This window comes from Schistocerca nitens, chromosome 2 (genome assembly GCF_023898315.1).
Source record: "Schistocerca nitens isolate TAMUIC-IGC-003100 chromosome 2, iqSchNite1.1, whole genome shotgun sequence".
NCBI classification, from domain to species: Eukaryota; Metazoa; Arthropoda; class Insecta; order Orthoptera; family Acrididae; genus Schistocerca; species Schistocerca nitens.
In genome coordinates this window covers 1,106,192,260-1,106,217,747 of record NC_064615.1, presented here as the reverse complement: position 1 = coordinate 1,106,217,747, position 25,488 = coordinate 1,106,192,260, and the positions used below count along the sequence as shown (strand labels likewise).

At 43.2% G+C, this 25,488-nt stretch overlaps 1 protein-coding gene and 1 pseudogene across 1 annotated transcript in view; one reads left to right on the top strand and one right to left on the bottom strand.

Moving 5' to 3' along the window:
- Positions 1 to 25,488, top strand: part of LOC126235575 (uncharacterized) — a 196,699-nt gene that overhangs the window by 4,920 nt on the left and 166,291 nt on the right. The window contains exon 3 of the mRNA XM_049944292.1: positions 262 to 645. Coding sequence (XP_049800249.1) covers positions 262 to 645 — 384 coding nt within the window. The remainder of the gene's footprint in view (positions 1 to 261; positions 646 to 25,488) is intronic.
- Positions 4,531 to 4,648, bottom strand: LOC126238356 (5S ribosomal RNA; annotated as a pseudogene).

Sequence of the window (25,488 nt, the reverse complement as noted above, 5' to 3'; positions counted from 1 at the left end):
AGACTGTAGCGCCTAGAACCGCACGGCCACTCCGGCCGTCTTAGATGTTGGACAGTCGGTGCAGTGCTACGACAAATGTAGTCAGAGGGGTGACTATGTAGAGAAGTAGCTGGGGTGTGTCTAAGAAGTACGACGTTTTGAAGTTTCGTTGTGATTTCCATTTCACGACTGATCGGACCTCGGAAAAGAAATAGTTCTCATACGGCAGCCGTTTATTCAGAGTGCTGGTGCTCAGTGCTGTGTGTGTGTGGCTGTTGGCAGAGCCGCCGCACGCGGTCTTCCTGGAGGTGGACGGGCGGCGGCTGGACCCGGGCAACGTGTTCCTGCCCGTGCTGGAGGGCTCAGCGCTCGCCGTGGGCTGCGTGGCCGAGGGCGGCGAGCCGCCGCCGCGACTCTCGTGGCGGCTGGCGCTCGCCGGGCAGCCGGACGCGCAGGCGCAGCCGCAGCAGCACCAGCACGGCGCCGTGCCCCTGCTGAGCACGCAGCCCGCCGCGCCGCTGCCCGCCGCGGCCCACGTGCTGCGCTCCGAGGCGCGGCTGGCGCGGCTGCTGCGCGCCCACCACAACGCCAGCGTCGCCTGCCTCGTGCAGCACCCCGCGCTGCCGCAGCCCGCGCTACAGGTCTCGCTGCTGCTCGACGTCCAGTGTGAGTACCACCTGCTGTCCGCCGTCTGCCTCTCTATCTCCACCACAACAGACGGGCAGTGGGTGTTCAAAATATCGTCTGCCACAATGCGTACACGTGGGTGCAAAGTGATGCTAACAAGGGAATCGCCCCGTCGCACACCCCTCATATTTAGTGGTAAGAGAGCCCTGTGGACAACAAGACTGAACACAGATCAAGCATGAAAATAGGAAGAATTACTGCACTGTAACAAAAAAAGAGGCAAAATAGAAACATGTGATTATTCAATTTCTCCAGGCGTATTTTATGACGAAATAAATCCAGGGTGAACGGCCTGGTATGAGTTTGCATAGGACACAATATTTCGGCAATCGACCACGCTGCCATCATCAGGTGCGCACATGATGGTGGCAACGTGGTCGATTGCCGAAATATTGTGACCTATGATCACTAATACCAGGCCGTTCACCCTGGATTTATTTCGTCAAAATAGAAACAGTGAACGGTCCAAAGACATGGGGTTCAATATGGAGCCAAGCTAAGTTGAAATCGTGGTTACGGTTGTAGGCTGCCCCGGAGGGGACCCCAGTTCAAACCTCCCTCTGCCATTTTGTTTTTTTTATTTCGCCGTTCGTTTCATTCAGATTTGTGTCTGTGCCGTGGTGGAACGTCAGTTTACAACAGTGAGGTGTAAGGCAGCGACCTATAATGTCAGCATAAAGGAAGTGGCTTTCAATTGGTAAGCGGAAACGTTTGATGACAAGGTGAGGAGTCAACCGAATACTGCACCGGAAGACACGTCTGGTGTGTCATATACGGCAATACTGTGTCATATGATAGGAATCTCTTACCGCACCTAATTTTTACGACTGGTAAGTTGGTGAGATATGCCTCCTTGCCCAATATAGGCGTTCGTATAAATGTGAATGTGATCACTCCCAAGGAAATGATGAAAATATAATAGTTTGTCACATAAGCTGCAACAAATCAACGCAACAGTCTACTGTCAAAAAACATGTTTTTACTGTTTTTGAAGTTGCGGTCCCTTTTGGAAGTTGACTCTTGAATTCCTTTGTTGTAGCATAGTTCACAATCGTCTATTTGTTGTTTTAATTTGTGTGAGACGTCTACGTGGTATCCCGCTTGTTCCCACTATTCGTCATATTTACTTGCGACGGTAACGTATTCTTACCACATGATTAATATTATATAATCAATGTATAGTATGACAACTGCCAAGACTACAGAAAGAGAACAAACATTCAAATGTTTAAAGTGTTCTGAAAAAGAAGACACGAGGGAGTTTTCCATACGGCTCGCTTACTTGGCAGTCTATCACAGTGGCCAGCTGCCCACGAAACCGCTGCTGTGTCGGGCTGTTCTTTATTGCACTTGTTGTTCTTGGTCCGTTCACCGTTTCTATTTTGCTTTTTTTCACTGTTCAATAAAACTTCATCCTATTTTCAAGGTAGATCTGTGTTCGGTTTTTGACGGGCTATCCACGGGCCACCTTACCACTAAATCTGATGAGAGTGCGTTGGGGAGATTCTCTTGTGTGATTTGCCTCTGATATTCCAGTTCGTCCACCCTTCACATCTCGTAGCTGAATTCATCAATTTTCTTACCTCGCTTGTTCTCCATCGGTCGCGGGCTCTAAGGCTTGTGCAATAACCGGTGCACAGTAAAATGGTAAGTGGGTAGGTTTAAATGCTAGGCGCATTGAGAATCATAAAGTGTTAAGATGCGACCTAACTTCGTCTTATTTCTCCAATCCCAAAATTAACAAAACGATTTCCGAAACCAGTCTATCAGTAATATTCACAACAAGATTCCCAGTGATTAATCATTAGTTCCCGAGCACCGCAAAAGTAACAAGTTGCTTCACACGACCCTAGGGGTCACATGAAATATGTTTTCCGAGTGAACTCTAACTGCCGGCCAGGGTGGTCGAGCGGTTCTAGGCGCTACAGTCTGGAACCACGCGACCGCTACGGTCGCAGGTTCGAATCCTGCGTGGGGCACGGATGTGTGTGATGTCCTTAGGTTAGTTAGGTTTAAGTAGTTCTGAGTTCTACGGGACTTATTACCTCAGAAGTTAAGTCCCATAGTGCTCAGAGCCATTTGAACCATTTTTATTTTTTTTAACTCTAACTATTAATTCCGTCTTTACGTGGAGTTTCGCTTCACGCAGTAGTTCACTTGTTATCACCTCGGATACCAAGGCAATTTTTCAGTAAACTGTCCCGTGATTAAATGAGGTCAGGCTTTATACAAAGATTCATACCTTACCAGTTTGATGCCCGCCCTCTCAGGACCCTCTTGGCACTGATCTGCCATTACTGTCAATAAGCACAGTAATTAAAATTTGTAATTAGTATTTCCTGATGAACTGAGTGATATCGAAATTATTGTTCACGAGTTCTCAGTGCAAGTAACGTAACCAGTAAGATTGGCGCTATACATTAATATTCACACAGTAAATATGAATAATACAAAACTCTCTTCTTGGCACCCATTGTTCTAGGTGAAGCCTCACTCTCTCTCTCTCTCTCTCTCTCTCTCGCTCTGTTCTAGAACGGTACGGCCGTTGCTCACCCGCCACTTCTCACGTAATATGATAGTCTGCCGCATTGTTCGATGAGTCTGCCCTGTGATCCTACCTACTCGCTTACGTCCCGTAGAAAATCTTCTTTTATTGTGATTAAAACATAACAACAAAAATGTAATAAGCGTGGCAGGGATATGGCATAGATGCCACACCGCCTCCACTCTGCTGCGTCCCTCTTCCTCCGACTCCATGCCCTTCACTTTCTTGTACCCTGCATCTCTTGCTTAATCTGTTGCTAGCTTCGTCCCTTTTTAGCGTTTCGTACTTCAGTCGGTAAAACCGTAACCCCTATACCAGTTGTTCTCAACCGGGGATTAATTACCTCCTGAGAGGTGAATTATAAGTTTCTGGGAAGTAAAACTTAAAGTCTCCATTTGTGTTCCGATCACGAAAGTAAATTATTTTTTAAAAGAGTATTGCCATTATCACTATTTCGTAAGGCGATGATTATGCAAGTTACCAGTGATTACATTTCTGTAAAATACTACCATTAACAAATCACGTAACATGGTGGACGCTGTAGCTTCTGGAACAAATGTATCAAAATCGTCTTCCTCAAATAGTCCACCCATTACACAAATACTTTTTACTTTCGACCTTGCGTCCAAACCTGAGACAGATACAGTGCATATGCTTAAAAATATCATGATAATGCTTTCTACGAGTTGTAAATAGTTCCTGGGGATATACTCCATTTTTACTTCGCAACAATAAATTAATTAAATGACAACACAACAGAAACTGTAGGTGCTACTACACAGCTGTAGGGCTTACGCAGTATTATTATTGTTGCGGCTGTGGTCTGACTGACAGCATTGGCAGAATCAATTTTTCTAATTTCTGGCAATTCACCTATCGAGTGATTAACTGACTGTAGGTCTAAGTACAGTGAACACAATTTAATTATGTTGACTCTAAGTGGAAGTGCAGGATGTTGGTGACGCAAGTATCGCTACAGAAAGGTGTGGTGCTAAGAAAACAAGTCTTTTAACAAGTCTCCATCCTCAACGTGGATTGTTAGCTTTCTTATCTGACGAGTGACTTTAGAAAGCACTCGTGATGAAATGAGAATTGCTTGATCATCGTATAAAAAAAAGCACTCCGTCATCATGCCACAAGTGGCCCATCGGGACCAACCGACCGCCGTGTCATCCTCAGGTGAGGATGCGGATAGGAGGGGCATCTGGTCAGCACACCGCTCTCCCGGTCGTTACGATGGTTTTCTTTGACCGGAACCGCTACTATTAGGTTGAGGAGCTCCTCAATTGGGATCACGAGGCTGAGTGCACCCCGAAAAATGGCAACAGCACATGGCGGTCCGGATGGTCACCCACCCAAGTGCCAGCCACGCCCGACAGAGCTTAACTTCGGTGATCTGACGGGAACCGGTGTATCCACTGCGGCAAGGCCGTTGCCCATCGTATAACAAGAGGGAGCAACAAATAAGGAGTTGAGTGCCAATTTTCTCATAGACTCACCAGTCCATGATTTAATGAAACACCTACGGAATCGAAATAGCATTTACCTTTCGTCATTTTAAAACTGAAAGTTTAGAAAGAAGGCCGTGCGGTTAAAGGCGCTGCAGTCTGGAACCGCAAGACCGCTACGGTCGCAGGTTCGAATCCTGCCTCGGGCATGGATGTTTGTGATGTCCTTAGGTTAGTTAGGTTTAACTAGTTCTAAGTTCTAGGGGACTAATGACCTCAGCAGTTGAGTCCCATAGTGCTCAGAGCCATTTGAACCATTTAGAAAGAAAATTGTTTTTCGTTCTCAAGTTTAGTTAGGCGCTTTTGATGGTGGCAGTGGGGCAGACTGCCTTATATCTGATTGGTCTCAGAAAACTTCGGAACCACTGCCTTATAGGACTTCCGTTTGCCTGTCTGTCCTTGTACTAAGGTCGACAATAACTTGACGGCATAAAGAATTTAAGTTTAAAAGTAAATGCTTAAAAACATATGCTCATTTATTACATATATTTTGATACTCGCAAAATCAGTATTCAAAACCTATAGAGAAATATATATACATAATTAAGGTTGTACAGAACATTCAAGTGACGAGTCCTGCTCACAATTGTCTGTTCTTTCTTTTCATTGTCGTGTATTCCTAGTATTATTCCCTCCTCCTTTTCCTTTTGCTTTATCTGTCTCTCCCTCCTTCCATCTACTCTGCAATCTTTGCTGCAGCGCAATTTCTTCGCATTATACGCTCTGGCTGTATTTTCCCAATTCTTATCATTTTTGCTAGCTGTCATTCCTCTCCTACTCATAGCAGTCCCTCTACATCCTTCATTCTGCCACTCCATTTTATATTTTTCCCCACAACCACATTTCAAACAGAATCAACTATTTTTCCTTTCCTCTTTTAATATTCATGATTCATTGTCGTACAATACCACACACCAGACAAACTTCTCTCAGGTCTTTTACTTTGCTATATCAGATTTATTTTTACTATCTAACTGCACATAAAAATGGTTCAAATGGCTCTGAGCACTATGGGACTCAACTGCTGAGGTCATTAGTCCCCTAGAACTTAGAACTAGTTAAACCTAACTAACCTAAGGACATCACAAACATCCATGCCCGAGGCAGGATTCGAACCTGCGACCGTAGTGGTCTTGCGGTTCCAGACTGCAGCGCCTTTAACTGCACGGCCACTTCGGCTGGCAACTGCACATATTTATGGTTCTTTTACTCATATATGTTCTGTTTATTGTCCTCATACAGATTTCACTATCTGACACAAACTTCCTATGGTAAATAATGTCTTCCATTTTTTTTCCTTAGAACCTAGTTATCACGCAGCCCTCATGTTTGCTAATTAACATCATTTTGGTCATCTCTATATCTACTCTCATTCCATGTACTTCCTCCACATTTCAAATACTCTTCACCATATTCTATCGTTTTGTTTTCTCTAATAATGGCAACATTATAGTGCTAGACGAATTACTCTCAGACATGAATGTAATAATTCCAGTTCCAAAGAAAATGTTGGTTTTGACAGGTGTCAATGTTACTGAACTGAATTATAGTCGCAATACACTAACACGAATATATACACAATAAAGGGAAAAATGGTAGAGCCTGTCCTTGGAGGAATCAGATTGGGTTGTAGTGACGTAGTGTAACAGGCAAGGCATTACTGACCCTACACCTTATCATATAAGATTGACTGAAGAATGGATAAGCTACCTTCATAACATCTGTTGATTAAGAGGAAATTTTTGATGATGTGGAGTAATCTACATTCTTTGAGATTCTGGAGCTAGCATGGGTAAAGTTAAAGGACAGAAAGGTAATTTATAACTTGTATGGAAACCAAACTGCAGTTTTAAGAGTCGAAGGATGTTAAAGAGAAGCGATGAACACAAGTGAGCTGTATGGGGTTCTAACGTTTTCCCAATGTTATTCACTCTGTAAAGATATTGTAGTCGACTTAAATCAGGCGAGTCTGAGGGAATTAGATTAGGAAATGAGACTCTTAATGTAGTAGATGGCATCAGCTATCACGACAGCGAAAGTAGAAAGGTTACAAAGCTGAGACTAGCAGTAGCAAGGGAAGCATTTTTGAAAAAGACGAATTTTTTAACGTCTAACATAAAAATAAGTGTTAGGAACTCTTTTATGAACTTATTTGTCTGTAGCGTAGCCTTCTATAGAAGTGGAAGGTGGATGATAAAGTTATACCGCGTCATTCTCTTCATCAGTTTCTTCTGCGCGATGTGCATTTCGACTCCTCTGCTGGTTTAATTTTCAGGATATTACACTGTTCACAGTTACCTGAAGACTGAAGAGAAAAGTGACGTTGTATAACGTCCTAGAAGATTTTATCTTCAATTACAACATCCACCATATCCTACGTCACTCTATGAGATAATATAATCTTTTGAAGTCTGTTGCTGCAGAACAATGCTTAAGATGTGATGCATAAATTGAATAGTTAAAAAAAGGTACCGAACGGAATTGGACAGAATAAGACATTTATGGCATAATTTGACTAAAATAACGTATCCTTGGGCATGAAGGATTCGTCATCTTGGTAATGGAGATACGTATGGGAATAAAATTTTGGAGGGAGGCCAAAGGTCGAATACAGTCAGCACGTTCAACTGCATGTAGGCTGCAGTAGTTATCTAGAGATGAAGAGGCTTGCGCGAGATAGACTAGGTGGAGATCTGCATCAAAACATTTTTCGTGCTGAAATCCACAACTACAGCGACAACTTGTCAATTACCCTTACGTCTGGTTCTATCATTCCACCTGTTTGTCCTAACGCTTCGTTACTTCCTCATAATATGAATTGTAAAAAGTTTTTAAAAATACTAACTACCTTTGTCTAACAAAACTTGCAATAGTTGCCTCATCTGTTTTCTCATTGCCTATGCATACTTTTGGTTTTCCTACCATTCTTCTGTCCATCCAGACTACACCACATCTGCCAGTAACGTGAGGACGATACTCCGCTCAACTCACTCAATCGTCTATTACCAATCAACAAACAGATTAAGTTATTCCTAGGAAATACTAGGATTTTTTGACTTACCATCCTCAAACTCCCGGTTCATTTCTCACGTCCCTTTTCCTTTTCAGAACCCAAACTGTGACTCCCTCCACGAATTCCTTGATAATCTGTAAAATCTTCTGAGTACAAGCTTTCACACCCCATTTGTGATGTCACATATGAAATCAGTTTGGCGTAAAATCTTTAAATTCTTTGGCCTATTATTTATTTGGCACAGAGACTAGGATCTATTTAACTAAATACACTATGGAAGGTAAATGCCCTCGTTAAATATTCTATTAATGAGGTTTGTCAGTTTAGCTGTTACCCCACCTCTACAGTTTTATCACTTTTAGTGGTGTTTCGTCACAGCCCATTGCTTTACTCGTACACTTTATTACTTCCCATCTCAATATCTTTAGTCCAGGATCCGTTTACTCACATTCTACTTTATGTTCTAATCTTGCTATACTAACAAAAGAACACGACCCCATTCCCCTAGCATTGGAAAATAAAGTTTCATGGAATAGCCCGGATCGCCGTTCGTGTCTCCAGAGTCAATAAAGTAACTTACGTAGCATCACAGGGCTATCTTGGATCACCTGGATTGTATTAAGAAGTCTGTGCTCATGCACTATAGTTATGAGGTATTATTTAATCGCCTACGTAGCCAAAATAGGGCTTCTCGCTATACCTCACATCTTTATTACGTATAAAACATAACAATCGGAAGTATCTCCTACAACATTAGATGCCCAGAACGGAAATGTAATTGATACTATCGGCTTGTGTCGTCCTGAAGAGTAACAGTATTGTGAATTTCACTCAACCAGTGGCTAAACGAGGAAGACTATTTACCAGTAACGTTTTTGGCGGGGCACGATGGCCTACGGACATAGGCTGGGGAAATAGAGATGAGAATGTGGTCTATTGGAAAAAAAATTATTCTACTTGTAGCACAAACATTCAATGAGATCTAAATGACCAAGTCTAAGGACTGCTTCATAGAGGTTTTACTAGACGAACAAGTAACGGTAGAGCGAAGACGACGCAACATCGACTTACGTAAACTCGATACTGCCTAGCAAAAAAAAAAAAAAAGGTTCAAATGGCTCTGAGCACTATGGGACTTAACATCTATGGTTATCAGTCCCCTAGAACTTAGAACTACTTAAGCCTAACTAACCTAAGAACATCACACAACACCCAGTCATCACGAGGCACGGAAAGATACTGCCTAGCAGGCTGTCATTTCTATCACTCTGCCAATTTGTGAGTGCGGACTGACATGACCAATACTGCCCGGCGTCTGCACTTTACCTGCCATCTGCTGTATCTGAAATGACAAATTGGTGTTCTTCCCTAGATGGACAGGGAAAAATGATGTTGCCTTTGTATCTGCGGTGAAACATCTAGATATAAAACTACAGAGACTTTCCTTAGCTTCGAAGCTACTGCATATAGGCTGTTCCATTTTACCTCAGTCAGAGCGAAACCTTGCATTTTTTGTAGGGATTCAGTTCCTTGTCGTCTACAGTAGAGTTTAAGTGAATATATCTGCAAACTCGCAGCTGTAATAAACAATTGTTTCCGTATCTGTTTAAGGTCATAAAATCCCACGATTCTGTGATTCGTAACTAGATGTTATTCAAAGGTTAACTCTCAAATAAAATTTAAAACCAAGATAGTACTGTATATTTCGAAGTCGTATATGCGAGGTGTTTTAGAACTTAAATTTAATGTAATTTTCATCATGTTATTGTTTTTCTCAAATACACAATAACTTAAACGGATTAAAAATTGTACCAAATTGATGGGCATTTGACTTAAAAACGGTATTAGTAATCTTTCTTGTGCTATCTTCAGTGGGGAGCTGTAGAAAAAATAAAAGTAGATCGACACGGCGGCAACACCCATTAATTGTGACGAGGCTGTTGTCGGCCGCCTGTTGTTTATGTTTCACCGCAGACCATTGTAACCTAAGCACATCGTAAGTTTAAATACAGCGTCCGAAAAAAAAAATCACAGCACCAAGAACGAGTTGTGCGACTTGAACGAAAGTTGGTAGCGTCTTCCTACATCTGAAAGAAGATGTCTATTCATATTTTGCGCCAGTCACATGCGCTAGAAGCACAACTATGAGGATGCAAAAGAGGTTTGCTTTAAATGCGCATTGTGTGAGTTGAAAGTTGACGGGGAGAAAGCAAAGGAAATAGAAGGAACTACTGTTATTATTTACATCTGGAAGTTTAGCGAAATCAACGGCAATTGGTGAAAATGTGTGCTGGATCGGGAATCGAACCCAGGATCTCCTGCTTATGAGGCAGTTGCGCTAACCACTGAGCGACCCGGAAATTGTGTTTCTACCATCGCGCGGACTACCTCGGCACGCCTCTCGATCGACTAACATTCTAACCCAGCGTCCCTGTCCACGTTCCCCGTCCATGGCTTCGATACTCGCACAGATTGATGAAAAGGACTATAAATAAATTTTAATATTTCACCTTACAAATTTATATTTTTACCCAAGATTGCCGCAGGAGGTCGAAGTTATTTATGCACCCACAATTACGGTAGTGGTTCATTGCCCATCGAGGCGAGTCGGTTAGAAAGAACTGACATTAAGCATTCATGCAACAAACTGTAACGGTCGGTTAGTTACCTTTGAGATTGGACGTCGTGAATTGATGTTAGTCAAGAATGCCATTAAGGCAAAAGCTACAAAGACGCCCTTATCAACACCCAGCGAGTTTGAAAGAGATCGTATAGCAGGGCTACGAGAAGCTGGAAGTTCCTTCTGCGATACTGCAGAATGACTTGCAGGAATGTAGCCACTGTACATGATTATTGGCATCGGTGATCACGGGAAGCTGCGGTCACGTGATACTAGGGAGAGGGAAGACCATTGTGTCCGGCGTGTGGCTGTAGAGCAGCATCTGGAGCGGCGAGTGCAGCAGCGTCTGGAGCACCAGCTGGCACCAAAGCGACACGACGAACTGTCACGAATCTATTACTTCAAGGAAGATCCGAGCCGGACGCTCTGTGGCGTGCATTTCACTTATCGCCGAAACACCGCTGTTTGCAGCTTCAATTGTGTCGAGGGAGGGCAGGATGGAGGTCGGTTATGTTTTCTGAAGAAAGCTGGTTCTCCCTTGGTGCCAGTGTCGGCCGTCTCTGTGGGATAGAAGGAGGCCAGCTGAGAGCCTGCAACCAACCGTCTGCGTGCTGGACGCATATAAAGTTATGGTACAGGGTGCGATTTCGTATGACAGCAGGAGCACTGTCACGGCTACCCCACATACCCTGACTGCAAATTTTTATGTCAGGTTGGTCATTCGGACCTGTTCCGCTGTAATTCGTGAACAGCATTTTATGGGGTGTTTTCCAACAGATTACCGCTCGCCCACATACCGCTGTCGTAGCCCAACATGCTTTACATAGTGTCGACATGTTGTTTTGTCCTTCTCGATCATCAGATTTTCTCCAGATAAGCACATATGAGCCATCATCCGGTGATAACTCCAAAGTCATCCACAAACAACGGTAACCGTCCCTTTATTAACTGTCAAAGTGCAACAGGCATGGAACTACATACCACTAACTGGCAACCGGCACCTGTACAGCCGGTTGAAGTGACCGAGCGGTTCTATTCGCTTCAGTCTGGAACCGCGCGACCGCTACAGTCGCAGGTTCGAATCCTGCCTCGGGCGTGGATGTGTTTGATGTCCTTGGGTTAGTTAGGTTTAAGTAGTTCTAAGTTCTAGGGGACTCATGACCTCAGAAGTTAAGTCCTATAGTGCTCAGAGCCATTTGAGCACCTGTAAAATACATGCATGCATTTTTCCTTGCTTTCATTCAACACTCTGGCGGCTACACCAGTTATTAATGTACTAATATTTCACTTTTGTAACGGCTTATCTCACGCTTACGGAAACCAACGATCTTGCAAAGTTAATCACTTAATTATGTTACTTACACAAATGAATTCTGAAATTTCATTACTCTACTTTAACTACTTTTTGGTGCTTCTCCGTTAGTGTAATTATTAGTTAATTAAATTTTCCATGTGTCAGACAACGGGATCCATAAAATCTAAAACTGAAATCAATGTATAATGAAATGAAATTCAACCCTATGTAAGATCAATATTTATGAAAATTCTATATATACTAAATACACGAATAAAACGTTTTTAAAAACTGTAGTAATTATTGTTACATTATGTTCTATACGTTCACCAACTACAGAGAATCAGCCTCAAAATAAATCGTATTTCACCGAAAACCGTAATAAGGTTCTTGAACTACATGACATGCAAGTTGTCGCGTTAGGGAAACAATGCAAATTTTACAGATTTAGTCAGTTGCAATCCGGCCGGCTGTTGCTGCAACAGTTTTGAGTTATTTTTAATTGAAAAACGGTCAGGGTTGCAGAGTTATTAAATTTCACAGACGCGTTTCAGTCTTAGGGGGCTTCGTCAGATAGTGCAGAACACAAGAAAATAACCCATTAACAAAAATTTGAAGGAGGCCCATTTGTCTATCTTGTATGACTACGCAGATAAGTTAACTAAAACACATATGAAAACTTCCAAAAAAGTAACTGCATATAAACCCATCCGCCGTAGAGCCATAAAAAATGAGAGATGGAGATAATTAAGACAAACAGATTACGATAAAAAGTTACACAGTGTATGAAGCAGACGGGAAATTTCAAAAAATAGTTCAAATACAGAATGTTACCGGAAGTAAACTAGCAGATATCTCCATAGTAGCACAGCATAGGACCATGCTGTATAAACGCGGTACCACAGTACGTCAATTTAGCGCTCTTTCGAGCAAGGTTATCTTACATCTTGTAGTTACAAGTAGGCCGGACCTTACCGACAGTGTCAATGTAGAAACCGGGATTAGCGACCATGATGTCATTATAACAACTAGATTACGAAAGTCAAGAAGGCTAGGAGAGTGTTTCTGCTAGATAGCGTAGATAAGTAGTTATTGACATCTGACTCAGACAGTGAATTGGCATCACTTAGTTCCAGTAACCTGGAAAGAGAGGAATTATGGGCAAAGTTTAAGCAGCTCATGGTCTGGGGAGATATGTGCCTAGTAAGTGGATAAAGGATGGAAAATGCCGATTATAGTTTAATAATGAAATTCGGCGGATACTGAAGGATCAGAGGCTGTTGCTCTTAAGTTTCAAAAGGGAACCCATAAATGACGACAAGCGAAGGTTACTAGAGATTCGTGCATCTGTGAAAATATCTATGCGCGAAGCATACAACTACCACCCTCACACCTTAGCAAAAGACCTGGCAGAGAACCCGAGAAAATTCTGGTTCTATGTAAAGTTGCTAAGCGAGTCTAAGTCTCCCATCCAGTCCCTTGCTGACCAGTCCGGTGTGGCAATGGAAGGTAGCAAAACGAAAGCCGAAGTTTTAAATTTCAAGTTTCAGAAATCGTTCACACAGGAGAATCATACAAACATACCGTCATATGAGCACCTGACAGATTCCCGTATAGACGGCATAGTAATAAGCGTACCTATCATAGAGAAAGAACTGACAGATTTGAAAGCAAATAAATCACCAAGTCCGAAAGGAACCCTAGTTCAGTTTTACAAAGAGTACTCTCCGGCTTTGGCACCCACAACAAAGTCCCTGGCGATTGGAAAAGAACGCTGGTGATTCCAGTCTATAAGAAGGGTAAAAGAACGGACCCCCAGAATTACAGAGCCATATGCTATTGTTTGCTCAGAATTCTTGAACATATTCACAGTCTGAATATACTATATTTTCTTGAGACCGAGACGCTTATGTCAACCAATCAGCATGATCTTAGAAAGCATCGTTCCTACGAAACTCAGCTTGCCCTTTTCTCACAAGAAACACTGCGAACTTTGGATGAAGGGCAACAGGCAGATTCCATATTTCTAGATTTCCAGCATTTGACACGGTGCCTCATTGCAGGCTGTTAACGAAGTTACGAGTATATTGAATAAGTTCACAGATATGTGAGGGCTCGAAGAGTTCTAAAATAATAGACCCCAGTATGTTTTCCTCGACGGCGAGTGTTCATCAGAGACAAGGGTACCGCCATCAGTGCCCGAGGAAAGCGTAATAGAGACCGTTGTTTCTCTCTGTACACATAAATGACTTGGCTGACAGGGTGGGCAGCAATCTGCGGTTGTCTGCTGATGATACCGTGGTTTACGGTAAGATGTCGAAGTTGAGTGATTGTAGGAAGATACAAGACGACTTTGAAAAAATTTCCAGTTGGTGTGATGAATGGCAGCTAGCCCTAAATGTGGAAGAGCGTAAGTCAGTGCGGATGGTAGGCAGTTCAAACTTGTAATGTTCGGATACAGTGTTGTTAGTGTCCTGCTTGACATAGTCAAGTAGTTTAAATACCTGGGCGTAATGTTCCAAAGCGATACGAGGTGGAACGATCGTGTGAGAACTGCGGTAGGGAAGGCAACTGGTCGACTTCGGTTTGTTGAGAGTATTTTAGGAAAGATTGATTCATCTGTAAACGACATCGCATGTAGAACGCTGGTGCGACTTATTCTTGAGTACCGGTCGAGTTTTTGGGAGCCATACCAGGTCGGAAGACATCGAAGCATTTCATAGGCGGGCTGCTAGATTTATTACCGGTAGGTTAGAACAACACGTAAGTGTTACTGAGATGCTTCGGGAATTCTATTGGGAATCCCTGGAGGGATTTTTTGAAAAACGCTATTCAGAAAATTTAGAGAACTGACATCTGAAGCCGACTGCCGAACGATTCTACTGCCGCCAACATTCATTGCGCCTAAGGACCTAGAAGATAAGATACGAGAACTAAGGGCTCATAAGGAGGCATATAGACAGTCGTTTCCCTCTCTCTGTTTGCGAGTGGAACAGAACATTAAGTAAAAGGTAGTGGTACAGAATACCCTCTGCCACGCACCGTACGGTGGCCTGCGTAGTATCTGTGTAGATGCAGACGTAGATGTAAACTATGGCAGACTAGAAATCACACATAGCACAAGTGTGGCGAAAGATAACTAGATAGTTGGCAAAATTATTCGTAAGACGCGTACATGAATATGAAACTGTGTAAAGCGAATAGATACAAATGTATATTTGCGGTTTTTTGAAGCTTTTTTGAAATTTTCCCGTCTCGTTCATACACGGAGTGGATTATTGTTGTAGTCTGTTTCTTTTAATTAGGTGCACCTCTTATTCCTTACGACTCTGTGACACTTGGGTTTTATATCTAGTTCATTTTGTGCAAGTGTTAATATACTTTGAGTTTATTTGTTCGTGTAGTAGTACAAGAGAGGACCATGCGCCTCTATCTCCTTGTTGTTAATGGACTGCTTTCTTGTTTTGTAGAAAATCTGCTGATCGCCTAAAGAACGAAACGCGTCACTGAAATTGAATAACTCTACAACCCAGTCTGTTGAAATCATACTTTACGGAATTTTAACTCGGAAACTAGTAAACACTTACGGGCCAAAACTGAGAAAGTTATTTTCTTTTACTGTAATTGACACACGTAAGAATTATTAATGATTTGAGTTCTGTTTTCCCATTTTTCGTCTGATTTGGAATGGAACACTCATTACCCATTTCCTAAAAGTCGTCTAACCGCGTGCTTAAGGTGCTTACGCTCACCAGTAGTGTGGCAGCTCTCACACCTCAAATCACATTTGGCGCTTCTCTGAAGAAATAATCCCACCGTTCACTTTTCTTGCTCCACGTAATAATTGTAGCACGTTCTCCATTGAACTCAGGTCACTACTTAACTTTACTGTCGAACTAAACACAATGTAACAAAGATAGGTTGATCGAAACAATCGTCGGGGACATACACTGAGGTGATAAAAGTCGTGGGATACCTCCTAGTACCGTTTCGGACCTCCTTTTGCTCGGCGTAGTGGAACTCCTCGACATGGCTTGGCTCAACAAGTAGTTGGAAGTCCCCGCATAAATACTGAGCGATGCGACCTCTGTAGCCGTTTGTAATTGCAAAATTTTACTGGTGCAGGATTTTGTACACGAACTGACCTCTCGACTATGTCCCATAACCGTTCAATAGGATTCCCGTCCGACGATCTGGGTGGCCATATAATTCGCACGAAATGTCCAGAAAATTCTTCAGACCAATCGCAAACAATTGTAGCCCGATGACATGGCTCATTGTCATACATAAAAATTCCATCGTTGTTTGGGAGCATGAATGCCCATGAACGACTGGAAATGGTCTCCATGTAGCCGAACGTAACCATTCCAGTCAATGATCGGATCAGTTGGACCAGAGGACCCAGCCACCTCCATATAAACACAGCCCACCATTCTTGAACCACCACCACCTTGCACAGTGACTTGTTGCCAACTTGAAACCATCCTCCCATAAGCACTTACCAAAGGAAACGTGAACAGTACAAGAATATCCAGTCGTCTAGGGTCCAAGCGATACGGTCTCAAGTCAAGGAAAGGTGCTGCGAGTTACGTCGCGCTGTTGGCAAAGACACTCGCGTACGTCGTCTGCTGCCACAGCCTGGTAATGCCAAATTTCGTCGCACTGTCATAACGTGTGTGTTCGTCGTACGCCCCACATCGATTTCCGCGGTTATCTCACGCAGTGTTGTTTGTCCGTCAGCAGTGAAAACTCTACCAATGCGCCGCTTCTCTAGGGTCGATAAGTGAAGGTCGCCGGCCACTGCTTTGCCCGTGGTGAGAGGTATAGCATGAAATCTGGTATTCTCGGCACTCTCTCGATACTGTGCATCTCGGAATAATGAATACCCAAACGTTTTCCGAAATGAAATGTTCCGGATGTCTAACTACCAATCCACGTTCAAAGTGCATTTATTCCCATCGCGCAGCCATAATGACGTCGGAAATCTTCTCACGTGAAATACCTAAGTACAAATGATAGCTCCGCCAATGCCTTGCCTTCTCTACCTTTTGTACGTGATGCCACCGCCATCTGTATATGTTCATTTCGCTGTCCCATGACTTTTATCACTCCAGTGTACAGTCAACGCAGAAGTCACTCACGCATGGTGTCCGATTTCACAGGACACGTCTTGTGAAGCGTTTCTGTGAGTAAAGGGACTCGAGGCTTACGAGTAGCGCCGACTCGGCACGAGACTGACACCAAAAGCATGGGCAAAAGAAAACGTGGTGATTGAGAAAATGTATTCGATACTCCGTCTCACTACTGGCTGGACCACTGAGAGTAAAATATTGGAGGAATTCGAAACCTACCCAGCCAGCACGAACTACGTGCAGGCAAGAAGACCTACTAGTAACGAAACGTTTTCATCACTCCGAGAGCGCTGAGAGCGACGGAGGTACATTTTGGGAATGCGAGAAACAAAACCTTTCAGGCAGTACCGAAACAGTATTGGAATTACTTTCGATATTCGTTACTGAGTAACGATTGCATACGATACTGAACAGCTCTAGCCCTTCGCAGGCAGCCGGTGTGTCGCGTCGTGTCGCGTGGTGATGGTTGTCACACTTTATTCTCCCTGTACGCGCTTAAATTCTACGTCTTCTGGTCCCTCTACATCACTAACATATACGTTCGCAGACTTAGAATGCTGACAAATATCACTATCATTCTGTACACCAGATAAAACAAAAGTGCCTGCTTCATTCCACGTAATACGACGCCAAGCTCCCGATCTCTCCGTCCCAAAAACGTTTCCAAAAGCTGTCCAATACTACACCTTTAATACCGGCTGGGATGTATCTTGCATTGACAGGGTTTTGATTAAGATTTTTTGTCATCAGAATTCTGACTGGTCGGCAGCAGGTGGCCAGGAATTCCGACCACTTGCAACATATTCATCTCGTAGCAGCTCTTGGACCTTACGTCCACAGTTAATTGCCTGATCTGTTCCAATCTCTTTCCATACAGATATACACTCAACAGGCAAGTCTGGTACCACGTAAGTTATTTCCTGAAGCCTTAACACATGTCCTATTATCCTGTCCCTTCTTCTTGTCAGTATTTTCTATCTGTTCCTCTCTTTGCCAGTTGTAAGCAGAACCTCCTCATTCCTTAGCCCGTCGCCCCGCCTAATTTGAAAAATCCATCTGTAGCACTGCATCCCACACCTACTGAATTTTCTCTTTTTGAGAAAACGGAAGGAGCTATCTGTTTTATTTGCTATAAGCATTCCAAAGTCGAGATGGTATAAATATTTCTGTATTTAAAACTATCGATTTTGACGCACTTTGGTGTTGTCTCCAGGTCTCAAATTTTTTTTGTTATGAAAGTGTCCATTTTAACTCAACTCGAATTGTAATGTGGATAAAAAAGTGCACATTGTAAAACGTTTGTCATAAGTGAAACTACACGTTGCATCCTGTAGGATGACCATATCTAATATAATTTACTAGCACATTATAATATTATCTTTTTGCAGGTTCTGAAAAGGACGTTATTACTAACGTTGAAACCTAGGTAAACGATAAAGTTAACCTGCAACTGTAGGCTGTATATTCTTATATAAATAATTAAAAACATAAAGCACCTTTTGAAAATGGCTATCACCATATATATACATACCACTCAAAAGTTATTGTTAGTCACAAAAGCACCAACACAGCAGCACATCTGTAAACATAAATTGGACATATTCTCAAATATTCTTGAATATGTATTGCATATATAAACAGATGTGCTAGTGCGGACTGTGTTTGTGCGCAAGAGTCATCTTGTGAGCGATTGTTATATATATATAAAATCCCTTTGACTGTTCAGAGATGTCACTAAACCCGCTCAAAGATGTAAACAACCATGCATGAGCAGCCCCTATTAGAAGGAGGGGGTCCGACATCTGATCACTTCCAGTCATTCCACCAGGTTGGAGGTACACGGCTCGTGTTGTCTGTAGTTCAACAATGCCTAGACGGTCAATACCGCGGTTCGTTCGCCCGCATTGTTACTTTGTGCCAGGAAGGGCTCTCAACAAGGGAAATGTCCAGGCGTCTCGGAGTGAACCAAAGTGGTGATGTTCGGACGTGGAGGTGATACAGAGAGACAGGAACAGTCCATGACATGCCTCGCTCAGGCCGCCCAAGGGCTACTACTGCAGTAGATGACCGCTACCTACGGCTTACGGCTCGGTGGAACCGTGACAGCAACCATGTTCAATAGTGCTTTTCGTGCAGCCACAGGACGTCGTGTTACGACTCAAACTGTGCGCAATAGGCTGCACGATGTGCAAGTTCACTCCCGACGCCCATGGCGAGGTCAATCTTTGCGAACACAACACCATGCAGCGCATTACAGATGAGTCCAACAACATGCCGAATGGACCACTCAGTTGGCATCACGTTCGCTTCACAGATAAGTGTCTCAAATGCCTTCAACCATACAATCGTCGGAGACGTGTTTGGAGGCAACCCAGTCAGGCTGAATGCCTTAGACACACTGTCCAGCGAGTGCAGCAAGGTGGAGTGGGGCCGACGTACTTCACTGGTGGTCATGGAAGGCGCCGTAACGGCTGTACGACACACGAATGCCATCCTCCGACCGATAGTGCAACCATATCGGCAGCTTATTGGCGAGGCTTTCGTCTTATGGACGACAGTTCGAGCCCACATCTTGCACATCTTGTGAATGACTTTCTTCAGGACAACGACATCGCTCGCCTAGAGTGGCCAGCATGTTCAGACATGAACCCTATCGAACATGCCTTGGATAGATTGAAAAGGGCTATTTTGGGACGACATGACCCATCAACCATTGTGAAGGATGTACGCCGAAATGCCGTTGAGGAGTGGGACAATCTGCACCAACAATGCCTTGATGAACTTGTGGATAGTACGCCACGACGAATACAGGCATGCATCAATGCAAGAGGACGTGCTACTAGGTATTAGAGGTACCGGTGTGAACAGCAATCTGGACCACCACCTCTGAAAGTCTCGCTGTATGGTGGTACCACATGCAACGTGTGGTTTTCATGACCATCAAAAAGGACTTATATGATGTTTACGTTGATCTCTATTCCAAATTTCGGAACCGAGTGTGTGTGTGTGTGTGTGTGTGTGTGTGCTGTGTCCAATAGCTCGTGCGCCGTCTTTAACACTATATTCAAACTCACTTAAATCTTGATAACCTGTCATTGTAGCAGTAATAACCGATCTAACAACAGCGCGAGACAGTTTTTGCTTTAACTGTTTTATATAGGAGTCGCCGACCGCAGCGCCGTATTCTGCCTGTTTACACATCTCTGTCTCTGATTAAATATGCCTATACCAGTTTCTTCGGCGCTTCCGTGTATATATATGGATACACCCATTTGCAGAAGGTGCTTCATGTCTTTAAATATTTTAGGCATGACGAACCTTTGGTAATGTGCTACTACTTGGCGTAAGCCGTATCTTAAAATGGACCCGATTCATGACAAACAGATAATTTAAGGCCTGAATGACAGTAATGCCTATCGAAGTCGGTTGTTTTAAACAAAAAAACATTTATATGATCTTGATCTTAGGATGTTTTTAGTAAATCCCAACCCTAATTTGTAACGTCATTCTACATCAATACATCCCATACGCGATAGCTCTCGCACTTGGCTGGCTTTGTTAACTTCTGAATCCTGTGGGTGAAATTTTTTCGGAAGTCTGAAGCTAATGAGTATAAAAGTTGACACTGCCCCCTCCTGTACTAACTGCACATATCTACATCGTACTCTATCCTATGACTATGTTGTTATGATTATTTGCAGAGTGAGATCCACAAAAATTTACGTTACTGGAGTGTGAAATTCTTAAACAGCTAATCTAGCACACCAAAGCAGTCAGTGTGGCACTGAAACAATCACACACTTAGAACTGAATAACTGGGGTGAAAGGAGTGGAAGCAATATGGGAATTTTGAACATCGTGATTCATTTGCCATTACGCAAAGACCCTCACCCAGTAACCCCATGCTCGTAGCTTTCTGAATCCCGTAGGCGTTCCGATGTTGATTGCACTGCTGACATCCACATATCGGCTTACCGTGGTGTGATACGATAGTTCTAGTTTCCGCAATATTAGACACAGAAAAACAAGGAACGTTAACCCGATGGGAAATTCAAATACGTCACTTGCTTCCCATTATGCTACTGACGAGTAGTCCACTTGTTGTCAATTACGAGAGCGAGCAAACCAAACTATTGCAGGGAAACAACCCCAATCCAGCGCTTGGTTATGGCTTAGCTACCAAGGGCTGCTGTTTTCGTACCTCGAGAAAGCACAAAGCTTGGGCAGCTGTTCTCATACTATTTATGTATGCTCCAAACTGTTCCTTCACACTCTGGCAATCCCCTTGATTGTTATCTATTAACTGACTCACAGCACTAGCCAGAATCACCTGTTTACACACCTATTCATGGAAGCTCTGGATTGACTGTTTTGAAATTATAGTCCTAGCCACCCTCCGAACGGAACTTCTCCTGGCATATACGTATTACATTAGTAGCATCTCTACGTCTCTTAATCCAAAAAAATACCACGCAGACGAGAAATGCGCAGTTTCTGGAATCTTAAAGTATCTGTACGTCTCCTAATCCAAAAATTGCCGTGTGTTAGTTCAAAAATACCAAACAAACGAGAGCTGCGCAGTTTCTGGAATCTAATCCATAGAAAACTACTCTCATCTCTAACAGAGGCTGAGGTAACCTAACGCGTTGTTTACCCTAATGTCCAGTCGGAACACCTGGCGGTGCTGATTCCCTCACTTGATTACTATCATCTTTCTGCGACATATCTAAATTCAGCCTACTACATTGCACCGATGTATCTGACAACAGCTCACATAGTGTTAATTCTACCTGGACAGTCCTGCCCTCTCGCCCTTCCAATATCGCGTTGCTTACTCCCTCCGTATTTAAGAAAGTCAAATCACTCAACCGGTTCAGTTCAGATGATGAGTGACCCTAGCTTGAAAGCCTTGCAACTGGTAGCAGAAGGGCGCCTCACCGGCCAAAAGTTCAATACACGATTCCATTTCTGCACTGTAGTCAGGGCTGACTGGCTTTCAGCGAATTCGCTGCTCACGTCCCGCAGCTCCCCAGATGATAACCACACAAACGTCCCCGCCATCTGGCGAAGCTCATGCATAATTTGAGTCACTGTAACTGAAGCGACCTCTCTGCGAATGGCAACTTCATAGGCCAACTATTCCTTCTTCAACCGGCATGCATTTGGGACGTCCTTAACTCCGATTCCTGGAAAATGACAATAAAACACCGCAAGGACTCAGAACCGAAAATGTTACTACCATTTTACCAACAGGTAACACCAAATTAACACTATACTCAACCAGATCCTGCATCCAATTGTGGCAAGGGAGACGCTGGGATTGGAAAGTGGTTGTGGCTGTGTGGGTTAAGCTCATAACCAAATGTAATTCAGCTTATTAACAAGTATAGCAACCAGAAATCACCTCTAATAAGAAACTACTGATGAACCCGGTGCTTAGATTAACGAAATATTATTTAACACCTAATGAAACGTAACATACATTTAAATAAACTTAATACATCAGATGCATACTAATACCATAAACAATTTAACAAGGTGGCAGTAAATAAGCCCTTCTGAATACATTCAGAATAAAAGGGAAATGGATTGATGTACACAAATTAAGAGGCAGAGTAGAAGGAAAATACAAGAATACCTCCCAAAAACAAGATATTACATTGGAACCAAATCTTAAAATGCACCAAACCAAAGCTGACCCTTTACTTAACAGCAGACAGGTAATAAGAGAGAGACACAACCCACAATAAAAACAACCATATGAACACTCTGCTGCTCAGAGAGGATAAGAACATGAAAACAAGAAAATCCAACGGCAATAGCAAACAACCTCTCACTGGACACATTTCAATCAAATAAAATTTCTTCAACAGAATACACTAGAATCAATAGTGGCCTCCTTGTGTTTCACAAATGTAATGCATAGGAGACTTATGTAGCCCAGCCAAGACTCAGCTGTGTGGACTACAAGCTAGCACTAGTCACACCAAACACACTTTCCTCTAACTGTTGTATCCGAAAACACACCACAGCAACCTAATCTTCAATACCAGCTGACCTGTGTACCCTGGATCCACGATGCCAAGCACCTTACACCACCCCAACCAAACGGTGCCAAGAGTTTACAGCAACCCACCACCATTATCGGCCATGTTTTCACCATGATGCTCCTGCCACACGCTACATAAATAACAATGTAGAAGAAAACATTCTGGGTAAAGTCTGAAGACCGGTCCAGAACACCCACATTAGAGGGTGGAGTCAGTTGAAGAAGCTGCAGCAATTATAGCTAGACAGAAGTCGACAGATAGAGACGGTTGGCTATGTAAACAAAGTGCAGCTATTAGTGCCTCATGATCATGATAATGATGACACGGGTGAGTACATTTTTCGTGTGTTGGATGATTCCACATGTGTATGTCAATGTTTTAAAGAAAATGGCAAGGCCGCGTGAGACAAATAAATACATAGTAGACCGATGTACATTAAATGAACAAATTCAGTTAACTCGAGGATAAGGCACAAGGGTGGGATGAATCAAAAGAGGAGGAGGAGAAGTTTTGCGTTTAACGTCCCGTCGGCAACGAGGTTGTTATGGATGGGGCACAAGCTCGGATTAGGGGAGGATGGGGATGGAAAGCGGTCGTACCCTTTCGAAGGAACTATGCCGGGATTTATCAATCATAGTGACCAGGCGCGAGTATGAACTGTCCTCCTGCCGAATGCGAGTCCAGTCTGCTAACCACTGCACTATCCCGATAAGTAGGACATCTCAGTTGCCATTAGCCAGGTATACATAGTCATTCAGACAGCTGTAGCACGATATGTGGCTACATCTACGTCTACGTCTACGTGATTACACTGCTATTCACAATAAAGTGCCTGGCAGAGGGTTCAATGAACCACCTTTAAGCTGTCTACGTTCCACCATCGAACGGCGCTCGGGAAAAACGAGCTCTTAAGTTTTTCTGTGAGAGCCCTGATTTCTCTTACTTTATCCTGATGATAATTTCTCCCTATGTACCTGGGTGCTAACAAAATGTTTCCGCAATCGGAGGACAAAACTGGTGATTGAAATTTCATGCGGAGATCCCGTCGCAACGAAAAACGCCTTTGTTTTAATGATTGCCACTCTATTTCACGTATCATGTCTGTGACACTATCTCCCCTATTTCGCGATAATACAAAACGAGCTGCCCTTCTTTGTCCTTTTTCGGTATCATCCGTCAGTCCCATCTGACATGGATCGCACACTGCACAGCACTACTCCAAACTAGGGCGGACAGGCGTGGTGTAAGTAATCTCTAAAGAGACCTGTTGTACCTTCTAAGTGTTCTGCTAATGAATCGCAGTCTTTGGTTGGCTCTACCCACAACATTTTCCATGTAATCGTTCCAATTTAGGATATTCATAATTGTAATCTCCAAGCATTTAGTTGAATTTACAACCTTCAGATTTGTGTGACTTACCGCGTAATCGAATTTTAGCGGATTTCTTTTGGTACTCATGTGAATAACTTCACACTTTTCTTTATTCAGGGCCAACTGCCACTTTTCGCACCATACAGATATCATATCTGTTCGATTTGGTCACCTGATGACTTTACAAGACGGTAAATGACAGTAGCATTTGGAACAATCTAACACGGCTACTGAGATTGCCTCCTATCTCATTAATATAGATCAGGAACAATAGAGGGCCTATAACACTTCCTTGGAAATCGTCGGATATTATTTCTGTTTTACTCGATGGCTTTCCTTCTGTTACTACCAGCTGTGATCTTTCTGACAGGAAATCACTAATCCAGTCGCACAAGTGAGGCGGTATTCCATAGGCACGCAGTTTGGTTAGGAGACGCTTGTGAGGAACGATGTCGAAAGCCTTCTGGAAATCATAAATATGGAATCAATTTAACATCCCCTGTCAACAGCACTCATTACTTAATGAGTATAGCCGGCCGAAGTGGCCATGCGGTTAAAGGCGCTGCAGTCTGGAACCGCAAGACCGCTACGGTCGCAGGTTCGAATCCTGCCTCGGGCATGGATATTTGTGATGTCCTTAGGTTAGTTAGGTTTAACTAGTTCTAAGTTCTAGGGGACTAATAACCACAGCAGTTGAGTCCCATAGTGCTCAGAGCCATTTGAACCATTTTTTGAACTTAATGAGTATAAAGAGCTAGTTGTGTTTCGCAAGAACGATATTTCCTGAATCCGTGCTGACTACGTGTCAATAAATCGTATTTTTCGAGGTACTTCATAATGTTCGAATACAGTATATGTTCCAAAACACTACTGCCAATCGACCTTAGTAATACGGGCCTGTAATTCAACGGATTACTCCTACTTCCCTTTTTGGGTATTGATGTGACTTGAGCAATTTTCCAGTCTTCAGGTACGGATCTTTCTGTGAGCTAGCGGTTGTATATAATTCCGAAATATGGAGCTATTGTATCAGCATACTTCCAGACGAACCTGACTGTTATACAATCCGGACCGGAATTTTTTTTTTTTTATTATTAAGCGATTTAAGCTGCGTTGCGACACCGAGGATATCCATTTATATACACTCCTGGAAATGTAAAAAAGAACACATTGACACCGGTGTGTCAGACCCACCATACTTGCTCCGGACACTGCGAGAGGGCTGTACAAGCAATGATCACACGCACGGCACAGCGGACACACCAGGAACCGCGGTGTTGGCCGTCGAA